Genomic DNA, 19,767 nt, shown 5'->3' with positions numbered 1-19,767 from the left:
GCAATTTACATTTAGTGTTTACGAATAATTCTAGTTCTGATTTTAAAAAATAACCAGCAAAACTGGAGAATGCAGAGGTCATCGTGCCAAATAATTTTTACTTTTATGCATGTAAGCATCACATCCAGTTTACCAGTATTTAATTTTCAATTATCCTATTTATCCTCATTTGTATTTTAAGTCAGTAAAAAAATGTAATTACATCAATAAATGGGGAAAATTAATAACTTGATCATATTCCTAAACTGCAAGTGAAATACTTTAGCCTACCACTTTTCACCAGATTGTTCTGTGAATATAAATAACAACGTACACTCAGACAAATACTGCCTCTAAACAGAATTATGCTGATTAATCATCTGCTGAAAAAAAATTAAGCCAGAAGTATTTTCAAGAGAAGCATACTTTAAAGAAGAGAATACTCTATTTTACTCATTTAAGCTATTGTGAGGAATGAACTGTCTTCTCCTGATCTGTCAAGAAGAAAGCTGTATTTTGTCACGTTTCATTATAAATTAGGCCTTTAAAACAGTATTCAGATAATAACAATAGTGGATCCATTATAAATGTACTTGAAAGAGAAGAAAGTTGACTATTTCAATGTGTATGTCATAAACCACCTTTCATTCTGTAATTAAACAAAGAGAGCCAGAACACAATTGACTTAAATTGCAAATATACTTCTACATACTGAACAACAGGCTACTTTACTAACTAGCTGAAAAGATACTAGAAAGCCCTCTACATTGAGCCTCTGCTGCTTTGAAAATTAATTTGCAAATGGAAATGCTGGGAGAGCGAGGCTCCTGTTTTGCCAGGACGCTAATACACAATAATAAGTAACTGCAATGGGATTGTCCTGTTAGAACTCCTTTGATTTGAGAATTCCTTGAATTTTGACTGCAGTCAAAACAGGCTTAGTCTTAACTATGTTAACTACTATGAATAAGAGACGAGACAAACCGTGCTGCCCATTCAAAGTGTTGGTTCCAGAGGAATTGCAAGAAATATTGTGAGCAGGCTGTTCTTCCTTACTGACCAGCTGTGCACAATAATACAACTTCGAAGTCATCTCAGTTAGGTTCTCTTCTAGACACACAACAGCTCTATCTGTTATGTGTCCTTCATAAAATACACTTTATATACAGATTTGATGAACTTGCTAATTTAGAAACTGTAGGGAACAAGTCTCAGCAGATTAGAAACCCTACCCTTTCTACTCTAGCACGCTGCCATAATTTTTAGAAATAACAGATTTACGTTAATGAGGAATAGAAAGGTTTATATCAATGTTGTTTACTTTCTGTATTGACAAAACAAGACAGTTGTACTAACGCTGGAGATGAGAGAAAATAAAACAAATCACTGTGTAAGTGCTCTTTCATCATGGTAATGTTAACACTGAAACAAGAGTTTATTATAACATGCAGATTCAGTATTTCACCATTGTGATATGGAAAGTTTGTTTGGCCTAAATACTCTCCGATCCAAAACAATGTACATACACTGCTGCAAATTTTCAATGTGTTTCATGGGACAGCACAAAAATTATTCCAACATGACTCTTGATACTTACCAGTAACACCTATTTTCTTGAACCTCAGTCTCCTTTAAAACACATATAAAGCCATGCTTAAGATTAACAGGACCACTAAGCATAAATTGCTGAGCTAACAATAATTCAGAGGTTAATTCTCACAGCTGTTAAAACATTACTACACAGCCCTATCTTGCTGATGACAAAGGGACTGGTCTGGTTTTCTTTCTAAATTCAGTGCATTAATGAGAGAAATGAACAGCATGCTCTGTGCATGAGCACTGTGCCACCTTTAGATGTGTTTGGTTAATAAAGAAACTGGATTAGTTCATTAAAATGTTACTGTCACATTGCTCTTCATCATACTGTCATCTTTCAGTATGTGTTCAGGTATTTGCTGAATGACTTTTATCAGAAAAAGTGTCCCAAAACACAGAACTTTTGCAGAGTACAAACTAAAATTAGGACAACAGGAAAACATTCATACAGATGTTACCAAAGACTCAAACACTTTCAGCAGCCGCTGTCTTCGAACAACTGAGTATAAATGACCACATTTAAAGAGAAAACTAGCACAACCAGGATACTTGTGCGTGTGCTGGCTGATGTAGGAGGAGGTAGGAGAGGAAGCTTAAGCAGGAGCTTTAGGGGAGGTTTAGATGGACCTTCCAGCGCTGAGGGAAGCTCCCTCCCTTGCTGAGGGTGCGCTCTGAGAGCGCGAATCTCCAGAGGTCCCTTCAACCTCGACAGTTCTGTGATTCCGTATAAATAAATATTTCAATAAATTTGACATCTCCGAACAAAAGAAAAAAAAATAACTGAGCTTTCTGGCAGCACACTGCTGGAAACTTGCAAACAAGACAATAATCAATAACAACTTCATTACAGATTAAAAAACGCATGTGGTTTGGCCCAGGCAGTCCTGAGCTGCTTTATAATGAAGAGCAATTGATCTCTGTGCTACTGTAAGTACTGTCCAAAAATGCCTATACAAGAAAACAAAGCTGCTAACTGCTTCTTCTGCACACATTGAGGACTCATCACATCAAACAAACTTGCCTAATGGCAGTAATTTTCTTTAGAAAGTATATTGTCTATATTAGAAATAATTCCTTCAACGATGCCAGAAAACAAATTTATGATATAATTACACATAAAACACTGCCCTGCTCCAGGATCAATGCAGAGGAAACCTCTCGAGCATAATGTCTTCCTGAACATACTGACATAGATTCACAGATTCACAGAATATTTAAGGTTGGAAGGGACCTCTAGAGATCATCTAGTCCAACCTTCCTGCTCMAGCAGGCACACCTAGAGCATGTGGCACAGGGTGGCATCCAGGCAGGTTTTGAAGACCTCCAGAGTAGGAGACTCCACAACCTCCCTGGGCAGCCTGTTCCACTGCTCTGTYACCCTAACAGTAAAGAAGTTGCTCCTCACCTGGAGACGGAACTTCTTACGCTTCCGTTTGTGGCCATTACCCCTCGTCCTATCGCTGGCCACCAGTGAGAACAGCCTGTCCCCTTCCTCCCTGCATTCTCCCTTCCTGAACTTATACATATTAATCATATCCCCTCTGAGCCGTCTCTTCTCCAGAGAAAACAGGCCCCGCTCACTCAGCCTCTCTTCATACGAGAGATGTTCCATTCCCTTAATCATCCTGGTTGCCCTTCTCTGGACCCTCTCCAGAAGCTCCACGTCCCTCCTATACTGGGGTGCCCAGAACTGCACACAGTACTCCAGGTACATACTCCAGGACATATTGTGAAATAATATAATGGCTCTAACTTACAGACACAGGATATTCCTCCTATGTGGGAAAAACATCAGAACAGATCACAGTTTCACTTTTCCAGCCTTCCTTTCCTCTATCACCTTCTTTTGCTTTTATTTTCTAGGAAACAGATACATTGCACAATTGTTCTGTCTCCAGAAGAAGCAGCTGCAATTTCACTATGACGCAGTGCAGGAGGGTCAATGAGGGACTTACCCAAAGTAACTCTTGGAAAGTCTGAGAAAAAACGGGACATCATCTGTTCTTAACCCTGCAGCAGCCCAAAAGGCATTGGGTTTGCCACAAGCTGATGTGCCAAAGGAACAAGCAGTCCTCAAGTTCTCCATTAAATTGTCTGTACGTTTCCCTTAATTCACACAAATGGAGCATTTGGGAAAGACTAGGTTGAAGGCAGTGTGAGGATGGGGCAAATAATATAACCATGAAGAGCTCCCCTGTAAACTATGCACACAATGACATTAAACCATTTTAAATGCACTGTCATTTCTCCTTGCTTTCCTGACACTTAGGCTGTCAGAGCAAAATGATTCTGATCGGTTATAAACTCAACCTGATAGAATGAAGAACTATGTAAAGAAGCAGAGCTTAATGAAGCAAGCTGTATGTATAAAAGGAAATACCTCATATCTTTAAGAAAAGCAGAGAATTATTGTCCTTGGGAAAAATGAATAGGACCAATGCAAAATTGGAAAAGTGGAGTATAAATAAGACAAGTTGCTATGCATCTGACTTATTTTTAAATCTTCCATTGGCATTCCACTGAACAACCTCAGACAGCAGTGAGCTACATGATTTTTTTTTATGTTATTTTATGTTCCTATGAATAGTTTGAGTCATCCATTAGCCATAACGGAATTAGCAAGAGGACACAAAAGCTTCATCATTCATGTTCTTAATGAAAAATGAAGAAAACTTGACTTCCCCAAAGTGTCAAGTTGCCATTATCAGAGCTTTTTATTCAATACAGAACAGCTCATACTTTACATTTGGCACTGAAACCCCAATCTCCAAACTTAACACATTTGTTTCTGTCCTTGTGGACTAAAAAGCCAGTACAAGGCTGTCATCTGCAATTATGGTTTTGGATCATAACTGCAACTTTCAGTTGAGAATGACTGTCCCGTTACACAACAGGAAAATAAAAACTTATAATAAACAACATACCCCCTTTTCAAGAAACTGTCCACACTATTCCCTGTATTTTCATCTATATTTTTTCATCTTTTTTTTTTTTTTGTGACAGACTTACAACTACACTAGCTATTTAAATATATCTTAAAAAACAGAATACACTATTATTAATTAAACATGCCATAAAGCATTACCTGGGCTATTTGTTATACTAAATTGCAATCAGTGATATACCTTTTCCCTGGGTTCTTTTCACCACTGAACTGTTTCCATCTATTACCTAAAAGAAGACAGTTCTAACTCTGCAGAGACTTCACAATGAAATTAAACATACTGTACAGAGCCAGAGGCAATAATGGGAACAGTGAGGCAGGGCACGTTAGGGTTATTTGAATATTATATTTTATTTTGTTAACTCTGAAACTTACTGATTAGACGTTATACAAAGAAGCAAAAGTAGATTAGACAACTCTATGGATCTTCACACTTCATATCACTTATCTTCATAAACCTGGGGCATAATTTAGACATTCAACCCCTGGGGTACTGAGCTAAGCAACCTAGACCAGAGCGGATCTATGATCCACTTATTGGAAAAATACACCCTAATAAACAATCAACATATATACTCTCTTAATAGTGTTTTTTTTTCCCCCATTGCAAGAGCAGGTTAAGTTCACCGTTTACTCCAGCTATCAGCAGAAATATCTAAGAATTTACTTAGGTTAAAAGTTTCATGCTAGCTTGATTTCAATGTGAGCTTTTGAAAAGCAACTTTGTCAAATGTTTTTGGAAAATGCAAGCAGACTGAAACTTCTTTGTCCACCCGCTTCTTGACTTCAAAGAGCTCCAAGAGAGTAATGAGCCATTCACTTTATAAAAGCTGTACTGACTCTTTCTCAATACGATATGTTTATCCATGTTTCCACTAATTTTATTCTTCAAAACAGTTTCTACCATTTTCACAGAACAGATGTCAGGCTGTCTGATTTGTAAGTTCCTGATCTCTCTTTGGAACCTTTTGAAACACTGGCACCGCATTAACAACTTTGATAGCCAGTTTTAAGTGAGAGGATGTACACAACAGCTAGTATTTTGCCTAAATGAATCCTCGAGCTCTTTTAGAGTTCCTGAATGAACATTATATTCTGGTAATCTCCTCCTTCATCATTTTGTCTTTTCTATTTTTTTTCTGTCAGCACTTCAATTAAACACGGATTTTCCAGCAAGTCATTCATGAAGATGAGTTTCATAGGAAACTTTCCCTAATCCTCCACAGACACACGGTTGCAAAACCTCATTTGGCTTTTCTGCTATGATTTTTTTTTTTTCCTGAGATTTTCTTTCTTTATTTTACACTTCAATCAGATAGTGGTCCTGCACACCCTTTGACGGGCTTCCTCTTTTCAGTATATTCAGAAAAGAAATTATTGTTAATCTACATCTGTGCAGGCTCTTCCTGAAATTCTTTGTGGTTGGCCATGCTCTATTTTTATATTGAACATGGTTAAATGTCTGTCCTACCTTACTCATCTGCTCAAAGGCTTCAGCTTTTCACAGGATTCTTCTCTCCTTATTTTGAACTGCACTTCTTCCCTTCTATTTCCCTTACTTGTTTTTTATAGGTGGTATGTATTCGTTTCCAGGCCCCTATGAGGTACCACTAAACAGTCTCTGTAATATCTGTTCTTTTGGCTACTCTTTTTAGTTTGTTAGTTTAATAATTTTGTTTATTCTATGTAGTTATTCTCTTTAATTAAGTAAAAAAGCAGGGCAGAATGGTCTTTTCAAACTTCTGTGCAAAGCCTGCTTTATTCCCATACAAGCCAGACGAGGCTAAGAGGTAAACTCCAACACAGAGCACCCACAGAGGTGGGCTGCAGAATAGGTGGATTCAGAATAACATTCTGAACCAACTGGAGAAATGAGAACACTCCTTTCACGTCTGCACCACCACACAACCCTCAGAGAAGCTGCTGAGGGGAAAATCTGGAGTTACTTTAGGCGTGTAAAGCAGACAGTGGGCAGATGATACCAGGTGCTTCAAAAAGACCTAAGATCCAAAGGATGGGTTCAATTAGAGTAGACTGGTGACTGTTCTGGACAGTTTTCTCTGTAACAATCAGAAACTGAAGACTGAAAGCACAATAAAGTGGTGCAAGAGCTAAAGCAACCCATATACTCATTCTTTCTCAGCAGACAAGCTGGTAATTTCCAGTGGTGGATAAAGGGTTTTGCTTTTTTTGTTTTGATTTTTTTTAACCCCAGAAGTCTGCAACATCAAGGATATTCCACAGAAAAAAAGGCTTCTTAACCTGCCTAAATATTCTAGCAAGTTTTAGTGTCTGAGACAAGTTGGAAAAATCTCACTCTACATTTTTTCTCAAAATACAATTCCATAACACCGAAGTTATTACTTTGCACAGTATAACTTTGCAAAGTAAAGTTCCGAAGTAACCATAACCAAGAATGTCCACTAGCAACAAGGTAACCAATACAGATTTTTATAAGCTAAGCATAACTCAAGAGAGCTGCTAATCATGCTCTTTAGGCCCTGTGAAGAGGTAAAGCTGTATTTTTTGTCTTTGTCAGCATTATAAGCTTCTGTCCGAGACGACTCGCAGAAAAGCATGTGGCCTACTCAGCGCAGCTGCCTAGCATGAAGTTACCTTCAACAGGACTGCACGTGCACTACACTTATAAATTGAGTGAATAGCTGAAATGAGTCAACGATCAACTAGATAATCTCAGGTAAGCTTACCACAGAACTACTAATCACAAGTGACATGATAAATTCAGCTTTACTGGCACTGATATCTTTAACATCTATTCTTTTCGTCATCTCACACCCCAACTGCATTACACACATTCTCCTCAAGTTAAAATTACTCATGCCCTTGATTCTACCCGCCAGAGCGTGTGCACAAACTCAAGCTCTATCCATTCTATTTGAATCAAATAAAGACCACCTATACTGCAGTCTGGATAGGCTGTATATTGTAACATAACCTCAAAAATTAAGTTTTTTCTAAAGGACAAAAATGCACCGTGACAAAATAGATCTAGGAATATTAATTAACTGGTACAGCAGTTAATTATTGCAGCAGCATTACTTTATCTTCTTTCACAAGTCTACGTTGTCTGCTTTGACTTTACTCTTACAGGTAAATGCTTGTTTGCATAATTCAGAAAACCTCACCCTCCTTAGATGGGAGACCTCATCCTCCAAAAGGGACTCCACTAAGGAAAGGGACAGACAAGTCAGCAGTTATGTCCAGCTTCCTTTGTATGATCCACTAGCCTATGCTTTGAAGCGCTATTATATTCATCACTGAATAATGCTGAGGACTTGGGATAAGATAAATACGTTTCTCATCGTGCCATCCTACAACTCTTTAAGGTTTGGCTATGGTTTATCTTAAAGGGAATAAGTCATTAAAACACCAGGCAGTGGTGTGGGAGAGGCACTTGCCTTAGCTCCAAGCTTCTGTGTGCCGCACTGATGAGTGACAGGTGTGATGACACCATCAGAGCACAGCAACACGTAAAGGAAGATGAATTTTATGTACAAGAGGGAAAAATGAAACATTTTTAAAAAGCAAAAAATGGGTGAAAGAAAACTCAGAAGTAGATAAAATACTATCTACTCAGGAGTAGATAAAAATAAGCAATACCAGCCTTTCCCAAAACTTCTGCATTTCATTTGTTTTTCATTATTTTGAAAAGATTCACAACTCCTTCAGCATGGATAAAAAGCCAAAGATCCTGGGTAAAAATCCAGCTGCAATAATGACGACAGCAATCTACTCATTAACCTCATAGATACAACATTTTAACCTGTGAATAGTTCTGCCACTTTCAGCTCCTCTATTAACGTGGTACTGAATGCTGATAATTAAAAACATTTTGTGCTGTTTGTCTACAGCAAGGGTAAAATTAGCATCTAGTGACATTCTAATTAGCTTACAATCACTTGACTCACTCTCTCCTTAAGAAATGTTTGTGCCTGTGCTATACTATAAATATTTTCACTTCACCCTGTCTCCCTGCAGGACGGCACTTCTTTGTGATTATGACAATACAGACCCAATCCCCCCCGGAATGTCCTTACATCCTTTCTCACTTTATTGAGCAAATGAGTCCTCTTATCAGTCTCAATGCAAATGTATTCTGATGAATAATTAAATACTTTGACTTATTACTGCTCTACATGCTTATTGTCATTAGGAGAATACTTCTGACAAATACCTCTTCCAAAAATATCCTGATCCTGAAACCAGTACTTTGAGCACATCCTTAAGTATGTCACATGCAGAATGCACATAAACTGACAGGTTTTATTCAATAAGCACCTGAAGTTATCTCTGCTATTATCATGGTTTCATAGTTACAGTACATAGTTATAGTACAGACTGGAAGAACATTGTTAAAATACAATTTTGACTTATTCTGAGTCCAAACCAGCATCAAATAAGACAAGTACATACCCTATCTTAATCCTGGATCAGGCATCTAGATACTACGCTTATTTTGCCACCCATCTGCTAATTTATCATGCCAAAACAAACACTTGAGATAAACTGTGTCATTTTTGAGGGCTCCCTATATTAATTTGCCCCAAAACACAGGAAAAAAAAAGAGTATCTAAATTCAAATTAGTATCAAATTCTTGACACTTGCCACAATAGCAAATTTGAATCTGTAAGCTAAAAAGTTTCATGGCTTTCTCCATCCTGAGGAAAGCATGACTGCTTCCCACTGCTTCTCCCCATGTTCTCAGAAATAAAAGCTATCAGTATGGCTCCCATGGCTGACTGTATTTTCCAGTGTTCCCTACTGATTTTCTTTGCTGAAACACTGTCAAATTGCAGTAGCGTGAAAAAGGTTTCTAAAACTGAAAAGCTGTTTTTGTTGATGCTAAGATAATCACGTTAAAAATAACTATGTTTAAATGACTATGTTTAATATCACTTAGATCTAGAAACTTTGATTCATACTACTTATCTCTGTATGAAATGAAATCCTTATGCTTTAGAGATGGAAAAATGCTCTGAACATGGGATTATATGAATCTTCTATGATACAGTAAATTTGGACTGTGAAGACCTGCGGAGACATGAGTCATCTCTATGAAAAAGACATGGAAACACTAAATTTAATCCAGATTCACAGAAAGATCTTGCATATCTGGAAAAGGTGGATAACTACAAAGCAGCCTCAGCACATCAGAACGAGGTGCAGGGAGAGGCATTGCCCAGGAGCGAGGCACAACTTCATTCCGGGTGTTACTCCCACCATCCCGACAAGCAGGTCGGTCTGTATCCTCATTATGCTGATACCCCGTAAGCTCCCACTAAGAGGATAGAGCAATATCATCTTGTTCCTGCACTACTCTTTACATCAAAGACTGTTGTATTTACATCATTCGGCTACATGAGCTCTACCCAAATTGCTGATTACCAATGAGTGCTTTCTGACCCTAGCAGAGTATCATTCTAACCCTTCTTTTTCTTTAAAAAGCAATTTAATAGAGATATATGAAATTAAGTTACTGGTTTCATTTTTTTACCTTTGATTTTTTCCCTGAAATAGCAAGGACCATTTTTCAAACACTGACTTAGATGCTGCCAGTTGTTTCTCATTTACGGGCACAAAACACTATCCCAGAAATATTTACTTATGGCCTGATGATGTATCAAATTAAAGCAATCATTAAATAAATAAAAGCTCAACAACTTATGCAGGATACTTCATCTGAAGGAGGACTTCTCAAATTACACTCATGTGCTGCATCTTTTCTTCATACCTTGTATTTATGCAAGACTGGTATAATTCAGTATATCTCAGTTTATTAGTTCTTCCTTCTTGCAAGTGTTAAACTTGCAGTTTCTAGAGACACTGTTTACATGTTCACTGAGGTACAAGGGCTGGTGCGAACATTACAAATGATGAGAGTTGCAAAAGACAGCTTAATTAAAGGAGAGCTATGTGAAAGATAATAGCAAACATGAAAAAAACATGTGCAGAGTTCAACATTTCAAGGTGCTTGCAAAACTACAGTTCCTAAAAACAGTTCCTGACATTCTCCTACTCTGTGAGTCAAATACAAAAGAAATGAGAATCCATAAACTGAAAAACATAAAGTAGAAAATTGATGTGAGTGCTTTATAGCTATGCAGAGTTCCAAATTACAGCAAAACAGGTAAATTAACACATCCTCTTCCTGTCACACTCTCTTGATTAGAACTGCTCTGCCTTCTGAAGTGTACACAAGCTTACTTGCTTGCATGCAAGATATTAACCTCTGCCTTTTCCCAATATGAAAACACTACCAGCTGCTGTCCATTCATGGGAATGGCTTGCAGTAAGTGCATGTAATGATGCATGAAACAGGAAGTCACAGGTTAAAATGACCTTTCAGAACAGGCATGGTACTGTCTAATGGAAAAAGAAAGTCTTTCAAATGGCATATAAGATAACCACAAAGGACTACTCACCATGTCATATGCTGTCACAATCTTTTTCAAGACCTCCGGAACAATCCCTTGGAGCTCCATCGTTGGATACTGGTCATTAAGGTTCAGCACTATCAGGGGGGCATTATCAGGCCCAACCACGCGTGTAGACACTGCCAAAATGCACTGCATAAGATTTGCTACAGGAGAGAGGCCACATAATTCTTTGAATGAAACTACTGCATTCTGTAAAAAGGAAAGAAAGAGTTTCCTTTACAGTTAACCATGAATTTTAATTTCCCATTTTCTCAGTATCTCAAGATACTCATATTTCACTGTTACTGTTGAGCTATAAGGTGGGATTCAAGTTTTCCAAAGCAACCAGTGTTACGTGTCTGCCATACAGTCTTCCAGAAACTTAAGAGTTCCAAAAAATTCAACACTTGCTGCAGAACAGTTCTATTTAGAGTGGGGGGGAGCCTGGTATACATCACTACTGAAATTAACCATGAAAAAAAAAAAGAATTCAAAGTAATTATTAAAATGTCTTTGTCATTAAAAGGAACAAAATTTTAGCTGCTGAATGTCCCAGATGAGCCAAGGGAAGAGGAAGGAGGATTCAGCCCATTTGTAACCTCAAACATACCTGCACTACTGTCCAGACGTGCTGCGGATCTGCTGGCTCCCACTTGGTGTGCCTGGCAAACCCAGCACTCTACTACTCCTAGCACTGAATCACCCTCATGTGAATTCTTTAGGTATTTAATATTAATACCAAATTTTTATTTTTCCCTGTAATTTATTATACTTATATTTTTATGCAGTATGATAAGACTATAAAACCAGATATTTAAGCTTAAAGAAAATTTCCGGTATTGTAAATATCATGTGACTCCAAGTAGCCACTGAAATTCCATTATGGGAATGTTCTCACCACTGAAATGAATTTAAGCTTTTTGTACCAAGTGGGAGCTGGTGATCTCTGGCAGGTCTGGAGTTTGTGTGTCCTGTAAGAAATAAAGACAGAAAAATGGGGCACTTCTGTTACAAATGTGCTCAGTGCTCCTCTCTCCTCTTCCTTACCCAAGCAGGGTATCTGACAAGTTGTTAGGACAGAGATTTTCACTTTTACCAAAACTACTTTCCATCTTTCAGAGATGGTAAAGTTTATTTCTGGACAAAGGTTCCTAGGGAGACAAAATCTAGCCTTAGAGCTAACAGGAATCACAACTGTGTTTTTTGTTGTTATTGCTTTCCGCAAGAAAAAAATGCGCAAAACTAACTTCAAAATATCCACAGACAGTATATTCGTGCAAATGCTCCTGCATGGGAAGTCCACAAAAATGAAAGTACTTCTAATCAGTGGACTACTCCTTAACAAGACAATAATCAGGTAGCTGAGAAGACAGACACTGAGAACTCTCTTCAAGCTGGTTTTACTTCTGGTAGACACCCTGGGGAAGCCACTAGGAACAACAGTTTTACACAGAGGTCAACCAGGACTTAGGGAATGCACCTGTGACCTGACGGCAGACAGGACCAAGTAGAAGTAGAACTCGGGCCTTCCTATTTCCAAGCCCGTATCCAGGGTCAATCCTGAGTCACCACATTGCTGAGCAATTTAAATACGCAGGATCACATCCAGCTTAATCACTGCTGTTAGACTTTTATCAGTGACGAACATACAACTGTAAGCTATGAAATCATGGTGACATTGTGTATACGAGTGACCAAAGAAAAAAAGACTATAAATACATAACTTCAGAGAAAGCAGTGAACTTACTGCTGTGCACTCTCTTATTTCTCTTTTTCCATCAAACATTTAAAAAATCTTTGTTCCCTCCACACTGTGGTGAAATCGTGTATTTTTGTATCATAAAAATTATAACAATTGATAATAAAAAGGTTGACTAAAAAATTAATTTTAAATTTCCTGACATACATCAGTATATATTTTGACTGGATTGCTGACTTCTGTCAGTTTGAATCACTCAGTTATACAGAAACCAAACTGTGCATGTTAGATAATCTGCCAGTAAAGTTCTTCAAACTTGGTATTTCCTCACGTGCATGAAGTACCTTCTCGTTAGCATTCTGATACAGGATCTTGATGACTTTTGTTGATAGCATGTCTTCCAAAGTGACAGAACAAAATACACTGAAGGAAACACCTTCTAATACCTCACATCCAAAGAAATCATACTACGGCAATATTTTCAAATTATATTAATTCTGCAAAACAACACGGTGCACCTGACAAAAAGTTTAAAGCAGGTACAAACACTGGATGTTTTCACTGTTTCCCTAAATTCTAGATTCATCTCTTCCTTGAAAGATAGCTTAAAAATACAGCACTCTCTATACTGAAGAATCTTAGTATCGATTACAGATAAAATTAACTCCGTATCTAGCTTGCAATCTAAAACACTTTTACCAGTCAAAATATCATCCCCATTTTAAATAATCTCCTGATTTTTTAAAGTTTTTCTTCTAAGTACCAATCAAAATATCATCCCCATTTTTAGTAACCTGCTAATTTTTTAAGTTTTCAAATATGCCTTGTCTTATCAACAAGGTCTTCCTCCTGCATTTCTATTTAACCATCTGACGTTGCAATGTGGCAGTATTTTCTTCCAGAGTGTATCTAACATGTCCTCGAGGATATGCTCCCTCCGTGACGCAGCCAGACAGGCGTGCAGCATCCCTGGAGGAGATGCCCCCTCAGACATACGCAAGGGCCTTCACTTCCAGCTCATCATGCTCAGCCCACCACGAGCACCCACCAGAAGTCTCACCAAGAGCTGGTGTCATCAGAGCTAAAATGCTGCTCTGCTGCAGTCACTTCTTGAAGCTGCTCAGTGTTACAATCAATTAACATAATTTATAAAATACATTAAGACTCTGAACAACATACACGTGTGCACTGTAATACAAAAAATAYATACAGGGATTGATAAATTCAGCACAAAAACTGTACCTGCATATTCTCTCTCAAATCAGTGGCGTCCCGTATAGGTTGGAGAGCGTTCTTGAACACTTCATCTACRCTTTTTATCCATAATGTTCTCATAGAGGCATATTCCCTTGATTTCTTGCCCTTCCTCACAGAGAGGCCCCGTTTATGAGGTTTCCCACCACCCCTCCGATTAGTAATGGCCACGTGCACAAAGAGGGAAGCATGTGCTAAGAGTTCTCCAGTTAAAGACTGCAGAGGAACGTGGCGATAACCAGTCTGTAGACATTCAAAGGGAATAGTGTATTGCCCAATAAACTCATCCCCAATATAGTCATCGTCCAGTACTACAAAACGCACCATAGCTAGTTCTGGTAGATTTATTTGAAATTCAAAACTTTCATCAAAAATTGGATTATCTCCATTCTGATGCATAGTTTTTGTCCTTTGCTCTGCACAGTCGGCAGGGATTCCATGTATTTCTACATAGACATAAGGATCCACAACGTCCCCTTTGGCACCTGATCCTTTGGGTTTCGGGAAGTTCTGCCCACTAATAATTTTAATATGAAGCAGCTGAGGCGAAACTCCAGGCACAGTATCTTTTGTATTTGCACTAAAGAAGGAGACTTCTTCTCTCATGATGGCAGGTCGAAGGACGTAGCCGCAGTTGCCATTTTGTCGAAACCACCCGATGTTCAGATCCATCATCAAGCCAGGTGTCTGAAAGTTCATTGCTACTATCTGACAACCGCACTTCCAGAAATCCTGGGGGTTCATATTACTAGAGTCAATCCTCATAGGGCTGGGAAAAACCCTGGCAAGAAAACGCTTGTTATAATTTACAAAGTCTCCCGGGTTTTCATTGGCATATTTACTAGCAAGCACTTCATTAAACGAGCACACTTCCCAGTACTTCTGGAGTTGAAAGGAAACTTGAAACTCTTTGAACTGAACTGACTTACATATGCTGACCAGCTCGGAGAGCTCTTTGCAGAGCTGAAATCGCTTCCCTGTCATAGAGTTTTGCTGCTCTACACCCTCCTTCCCCACCCTCTGTGACATTTCTGCTCCTTCGTCCTCATCYGTAACATCTCCCTCGAGGCCGGAGCAATTAGAAGAAAGTTTCTTGGCTTTAATTAGTATTTTCCCTTTAAGGGATTCAGGCGACGGAAGGTAAGACTCTTCTATGTTTGGAGACTGTGTGTGCAGTTTGTCCCCCAGAATTTTCTTCATGTGTTGAACCATCACTTTTTGCTGCTTAATAGAACAATGATTTTCCAAACATAAAATAAGAGGGTATTCTGAGGCAAAAAATGCATATTTGTTGATAATGTCAATCACGCTGCGGAAGACGATCTGGGAAGTCATCGTATGCCCTGTGTAAATCACAGGCTCGTTGTCTGGCCCATCCCACACGTCCAGTTCAACACTTCGACAGCCCATTTTAAGGGCGCGGATATAACCTGTGATGTCAGATGGCCCGCGAAACTGGTCTTCTATCAAGTACGTATTATGAGATGAATTTATAAAGTAATGAGACAACGGCTGTTTCATGTCTTGGCAAACTTTTTTGTGTTCTGGATCAAATATGTGGCAGTCAGGTGAAGTAAGGTAGTTAGTAAAGCCGTCTATAGAGAGCCAGCCCTTCTCCTGGCCATCTTTGGCTGGTTCGTAGCTCTGAATAATTTCAAGGCTGATTTCTTCCGTGACGTGTGCCATGCCCTGCTCTGCTTCCARAAACATCATGAGGTCCTTGGTATCCAGGAACTCTTTATTGCTTGAGAACTGAACCAACAAGAAGTAGATTTCAGGCCGCGTACAAAGCTCATGAAAAACTTCAATGAACTCTTCCTTTGTTACTTCTGTACCACTCTTTTCCTTGGATCTATGTAACTCCTTGAATTTCAGTTCGATTTTATTTGTTTTTAAACCGGGATTCAAGTCTTTTATAAACTGTACAGCGTTACACAAGGGTATATGTCCCAAATTATCTACATCTGATTCACTGAACATTTGTGAAACCCATGAAGTCCGCATGTTATCTTGACTACTTTCTATCATATCTAGAGTATGTTTTCCGTAAGAAATCAGGTATCTTAAGCCAGTAACCCAAATATTTGCAATGTCTGCTGAATTAGCAACCAGATCTAGCGACTCATAGTTCTCTCCATAAATAATTGAAAACGCACAGTCTTCTGATATCTGATCATATATCCCATTGCTGCGAAAAATATCCGTATTTTTTCCCGTTCTCACTTCTTTGATTGATTTTATGTCAATCTTTGCTTTTTCAGAGTCCTTTTTTGAAGGTTCCCAACGCAGAGACTGCATATCTGCATCTAAAAGGAAATACCGGTGGTACACCCTCGAGTTGGAGCGGATCTTTTTGAGCTCTGAGCCTTCAACCATTGCATTTATGCAGTCGCTTGCACTGCTGATCTTCTTCTCCGTCGGCATGCTGCTGAACGACACCGTCTTCTTCCGCTCTCGCTTTTGCTTCGTACCATCCTGGTAAGTAAGAAGGGGGAAAAAAAGAAAAGAAGTATCAGTATGATTCTGTTCGGCACTGAAATAGGTTTTAACTTACGTCTGAAAGTTCAAAAAAGGAGTTCAAAAGAGCCTGACGTACACACGATGACCAGAAAGACTGAAGTCCTGACATGGCAAATGGAAATACTGACTTTCTAATAATGGCTTTAAAACCGTTCTTTCCTCTATAGGTAAGGTTTCAGATTTTATTTTTAGTATTTTAGAAGAATATAAAATTAAGCAAAGCAAGGTTTAACTGCTAATTAAATAATAATGCTCTATATATGCACTTGATTTTACTAGCAATAACCTACTCACACASGTAGTGGATTCTACAGCCAACATAATAGGAAACAAGCCTTTTTTGTGAGTCTGCCTGTAGTCACAGTTACAGCTGAACTTTGCTGGTACGGAACACACCACCAATACCACAGAGCCCTTAGCGATACCAAGGAAACATTAACACGCAACTAGCTGCACCAAGTTTGGAGGTCCAGATCCAGGTATCTGGATATCAGGTTATTAGCCTTTGTTAGGAAAAGCTCCCTATATGCTCCCCATACACTCTCYACAGCATCACTACATTCACCGACAGCACGACATTCACCACATGCCCACGCTCCAAAAATGTCCACGCTATTTCCATGCAGTTACCAAGCGATGCTGAAACACAATGGAATGGGCTGGASCAGATAACTCATCCTATATTCCGAATTTCAGGGAATGTGACAGTGCTTTGAGAGGCTACAGTTTGAGAAGATGGAAGTTTAACTGGTTTCAGAAAAGCTATATAGCATTAGAGAGAAGGAGCTTAAAAGGAAAACTGYAGAGTTCCGTCAGGAAAGAAAGCCAAAGGAATCAAACTACTTCTTTAAATAACGAAATAGCCCAAAGTTCTTGGTTTTCTAGAAAAAAAAATGTTGGCAAAATACTGAACATATAAGCCATTAAGCAAAASCTGTGTATTAGCAAATAATGCAATATTGTCATTCAGCTCGCTCCATTTGCTGTCTGTATTAACCTCAAACATATGAAAATGAGTCATTGCTTTCAAGTATAATCAGTACACTCAGATATAACCAATTTCATGAGAAACAACTGAATTTAAGAAAGCCAAGTTCATTTGCATTAGCTGCATTTTTGAGATTAAAAAATATATACTTTTTTTAAAATGGTCTTGAGAGGAAMCTTCAGCCAACTCCTAATCCAAATGGCTGCTTCTTATGAAATCATCTTTTTTATTTTCCATATCCTGTTCAGAAATGTTCTTCAACTTATCTTCCTGAAGTGCTCAAAAAATCCTTTTTTTCCAGATTTATACAAAATGACTCTAATAATTTTCCACTAAAAGTATGAAAGTATGTTCCAGTAAATCCTACTAAGAAAAGATTTCACTGAGAAGAGCCATCAGTTGAGTAYATGCAATATCTGAAGTTCCATTTGGGGGGAAAATTATCAGCCACATGATTGCTGTACCCTTCATAACAGCAAAATTTGCTTTTGGCAAGCTCTCAAGATTAAAGAACTTCACAGAGGGCTGTTTTGTTTCTAACTCCAGATCAAACGACCGCAATGGGTATTTTGTGGAGTTGGCTCTYGGATTCTAGTTACATGTCATTTGGACTGCTTTTAGGCAATGGCACAAACTCTGTTAATTAAAAAAAAAAGACTTACAAATATGATTTTGTTTATGAAGGCTTGTTTCATTTTAAACCTGTTGTCTCATCTGTTTATATGTTTATCTGTATCTCTTAATGTTTAAGAGTGGCAAAAAACAGCCCCAGAAAATGAGGTTCCCATGCAGTATTGTAGGCCTCTGAATGAAGGGTGCTGAAAGGGAAGCAGCTGGATGCTCCAGGTTTCTCACAGGAGATGAATATGATCCTTAATATTTTAAGGGAGAGACAGATGATGGATAATCTCCTAATACCAGAACTGTCAAGGCCAGGAAAGCAAAATCTCGCTTGACCATCATCGGCATTTTCAAAACAGAAGGAAGGTCTAAGCTTTTCTCTCTGAGCAGGACCTGATCTGGATCTGACTAAAGACACCTAACGGCAAGGGAGAAAACAAAGCCGCCCCATCTTCACACCATCTGATGCAAACGGGTCCCTCTCAATACAACACCATTCCCAAACACAATTTCCTTCCGACTGGAGCGTGCACTGGTGGATTAGAGGCATAATGCAATCCACCATCTGCCAGGCTATCTTGCTCGTCTGCCAGCTGAATTCAAAGCCAGTTCATCAGCTTTCTGCATCTCCGCAGGGCACATGAGTTTCTCAACTATTTGCTTTTTCATGTAGAGCCTGCTGGCAACGCTGGCGTTACTTGCTGTGTGTGATGTCCCTGAAGACAAAATACTCTACAGATCTCACTAGAGCTCTGAGTCTCAGGGGACTGATTATAAAGCTTTTGCTTCTGCGGAGATCAATGAGGCTGAGCTACCAGGCGGCCTGTGCAAGCCCCCATCCCGAGTGACATGTCTGTCAGGAGAATGCAGAATACGTGTAAATAAAAGAACCAAGATGGTTCCTTCCCAAAGAYGCTGGCTGGAATCATTATCCAGCAAATAAGTAACTGTCTGCCCAAAGAATAAAGTCTCACTCGTAAGCTAAAACTATAATTGGCTAGGGCATGCACAGACAATATAAAGCCAGGTTTATAAGCCTCAAAAATAGAGTTGGGCATGGAGACTGTGGAAGACAATTGCTATATGACCTAGACAACTTCATCCTGAAAGYGGGGCAGATTCCCCTACTGGAGCAGGTCTTCCTCAGACAATCTAAGCAAAAAAGGCTGAGAGGCCACAGAGCTGCGTAGCTGAAAACCCCAAAGTGACTTCTGGGCCTTTACATGAGACTTACGTTGCTCCTCTCGCTGTTCGAGACGCTTGAAGCGAGACTGGCTCTGCAGTGTGGAGGCACAATGCTGTCCTGCCTAAAAGCTGCAGTTTTTGAGATCACACATCTTTCCGAGTCACTCTAGGAACTCTCACACGATGTATACTATATGACTCTTTAGATTATAAAAAGCAGCCTCATCACATCATTAAAGACTGCATATCCTTCAGAATGCTTCAGCATTGCAACCAGCAGACATACCTCATCAAAACACTGTCTAAAGTCATGCCTGCCACGTCCAATGTCACTTGCAAAGAACTTTAAGAAACAGACCAACCGATGGGTAAAAACATTATGAAATATTTGCTGCTATCTGTTATGAGTGACAATGCACTGAGCTTAGCTCATCCAGGAGTTTGAACCAACTCAAATATTTACTAGTTTAAAAAGTAGGAAGAGTCCCAGCTAACATCTGTTGCACCAAGAGACAGAGAAAAATGGGAAAAAAAAAAAAAAAA

At 38.9% G+C, this 19,767-nt stretch overlaps 1 protein-coding gene across 1 annotated transcript in view; it reads right to left on the bottom strand.

Moving 5' to 3' along the window:
- PLCL2 (phospholipase C like 2) overlaps window positions 1-19,767 on the bottom strand; it is a 91,001-nt gene that overhangs the window by 18,851 nt on the left and 52,383 nt on the right. The window contains exons 2-3 of the mRNA XM_026050814.1: window positions 13,899-16,385; window positions 10,964-11,167 (exon numbers count right to left, since the gene is read on the bottom strand). Of these exons, the coding sequence (XP_025906599.1) occupies window positions 10,964-11,167; window positions 13,899-16,334 (2,640 nt within the window). The 5' untranslated portion in view covers window positions 16,335-16,385. The remainder of the gene's footprint in view (window positions 1-10,963; window positions 11,168-13,898; window positions 16,386-19,767) is intronic.

This window comes from Nothoprocta perdicaria, unplaced genomic scaffold, assembly GCF_003342845.1.
Source record: "Nothoprocta perdicaria isolate Ctin4 unplaced genomic scaffold, notPer1 scaffold_70, whole genome shotgun sequence".
NCBI lineage: Eukaryota > Metazoa > Chordata > Aves > Tinamiformes > Tinamidae > Nothoprocta > Nothoprocta perdicaria.
The sequence above is the reverse complement of the archived record's forward strand: the minus strand, read 5'-3'. Positions and strand labels throughout refer to the sequence as shown.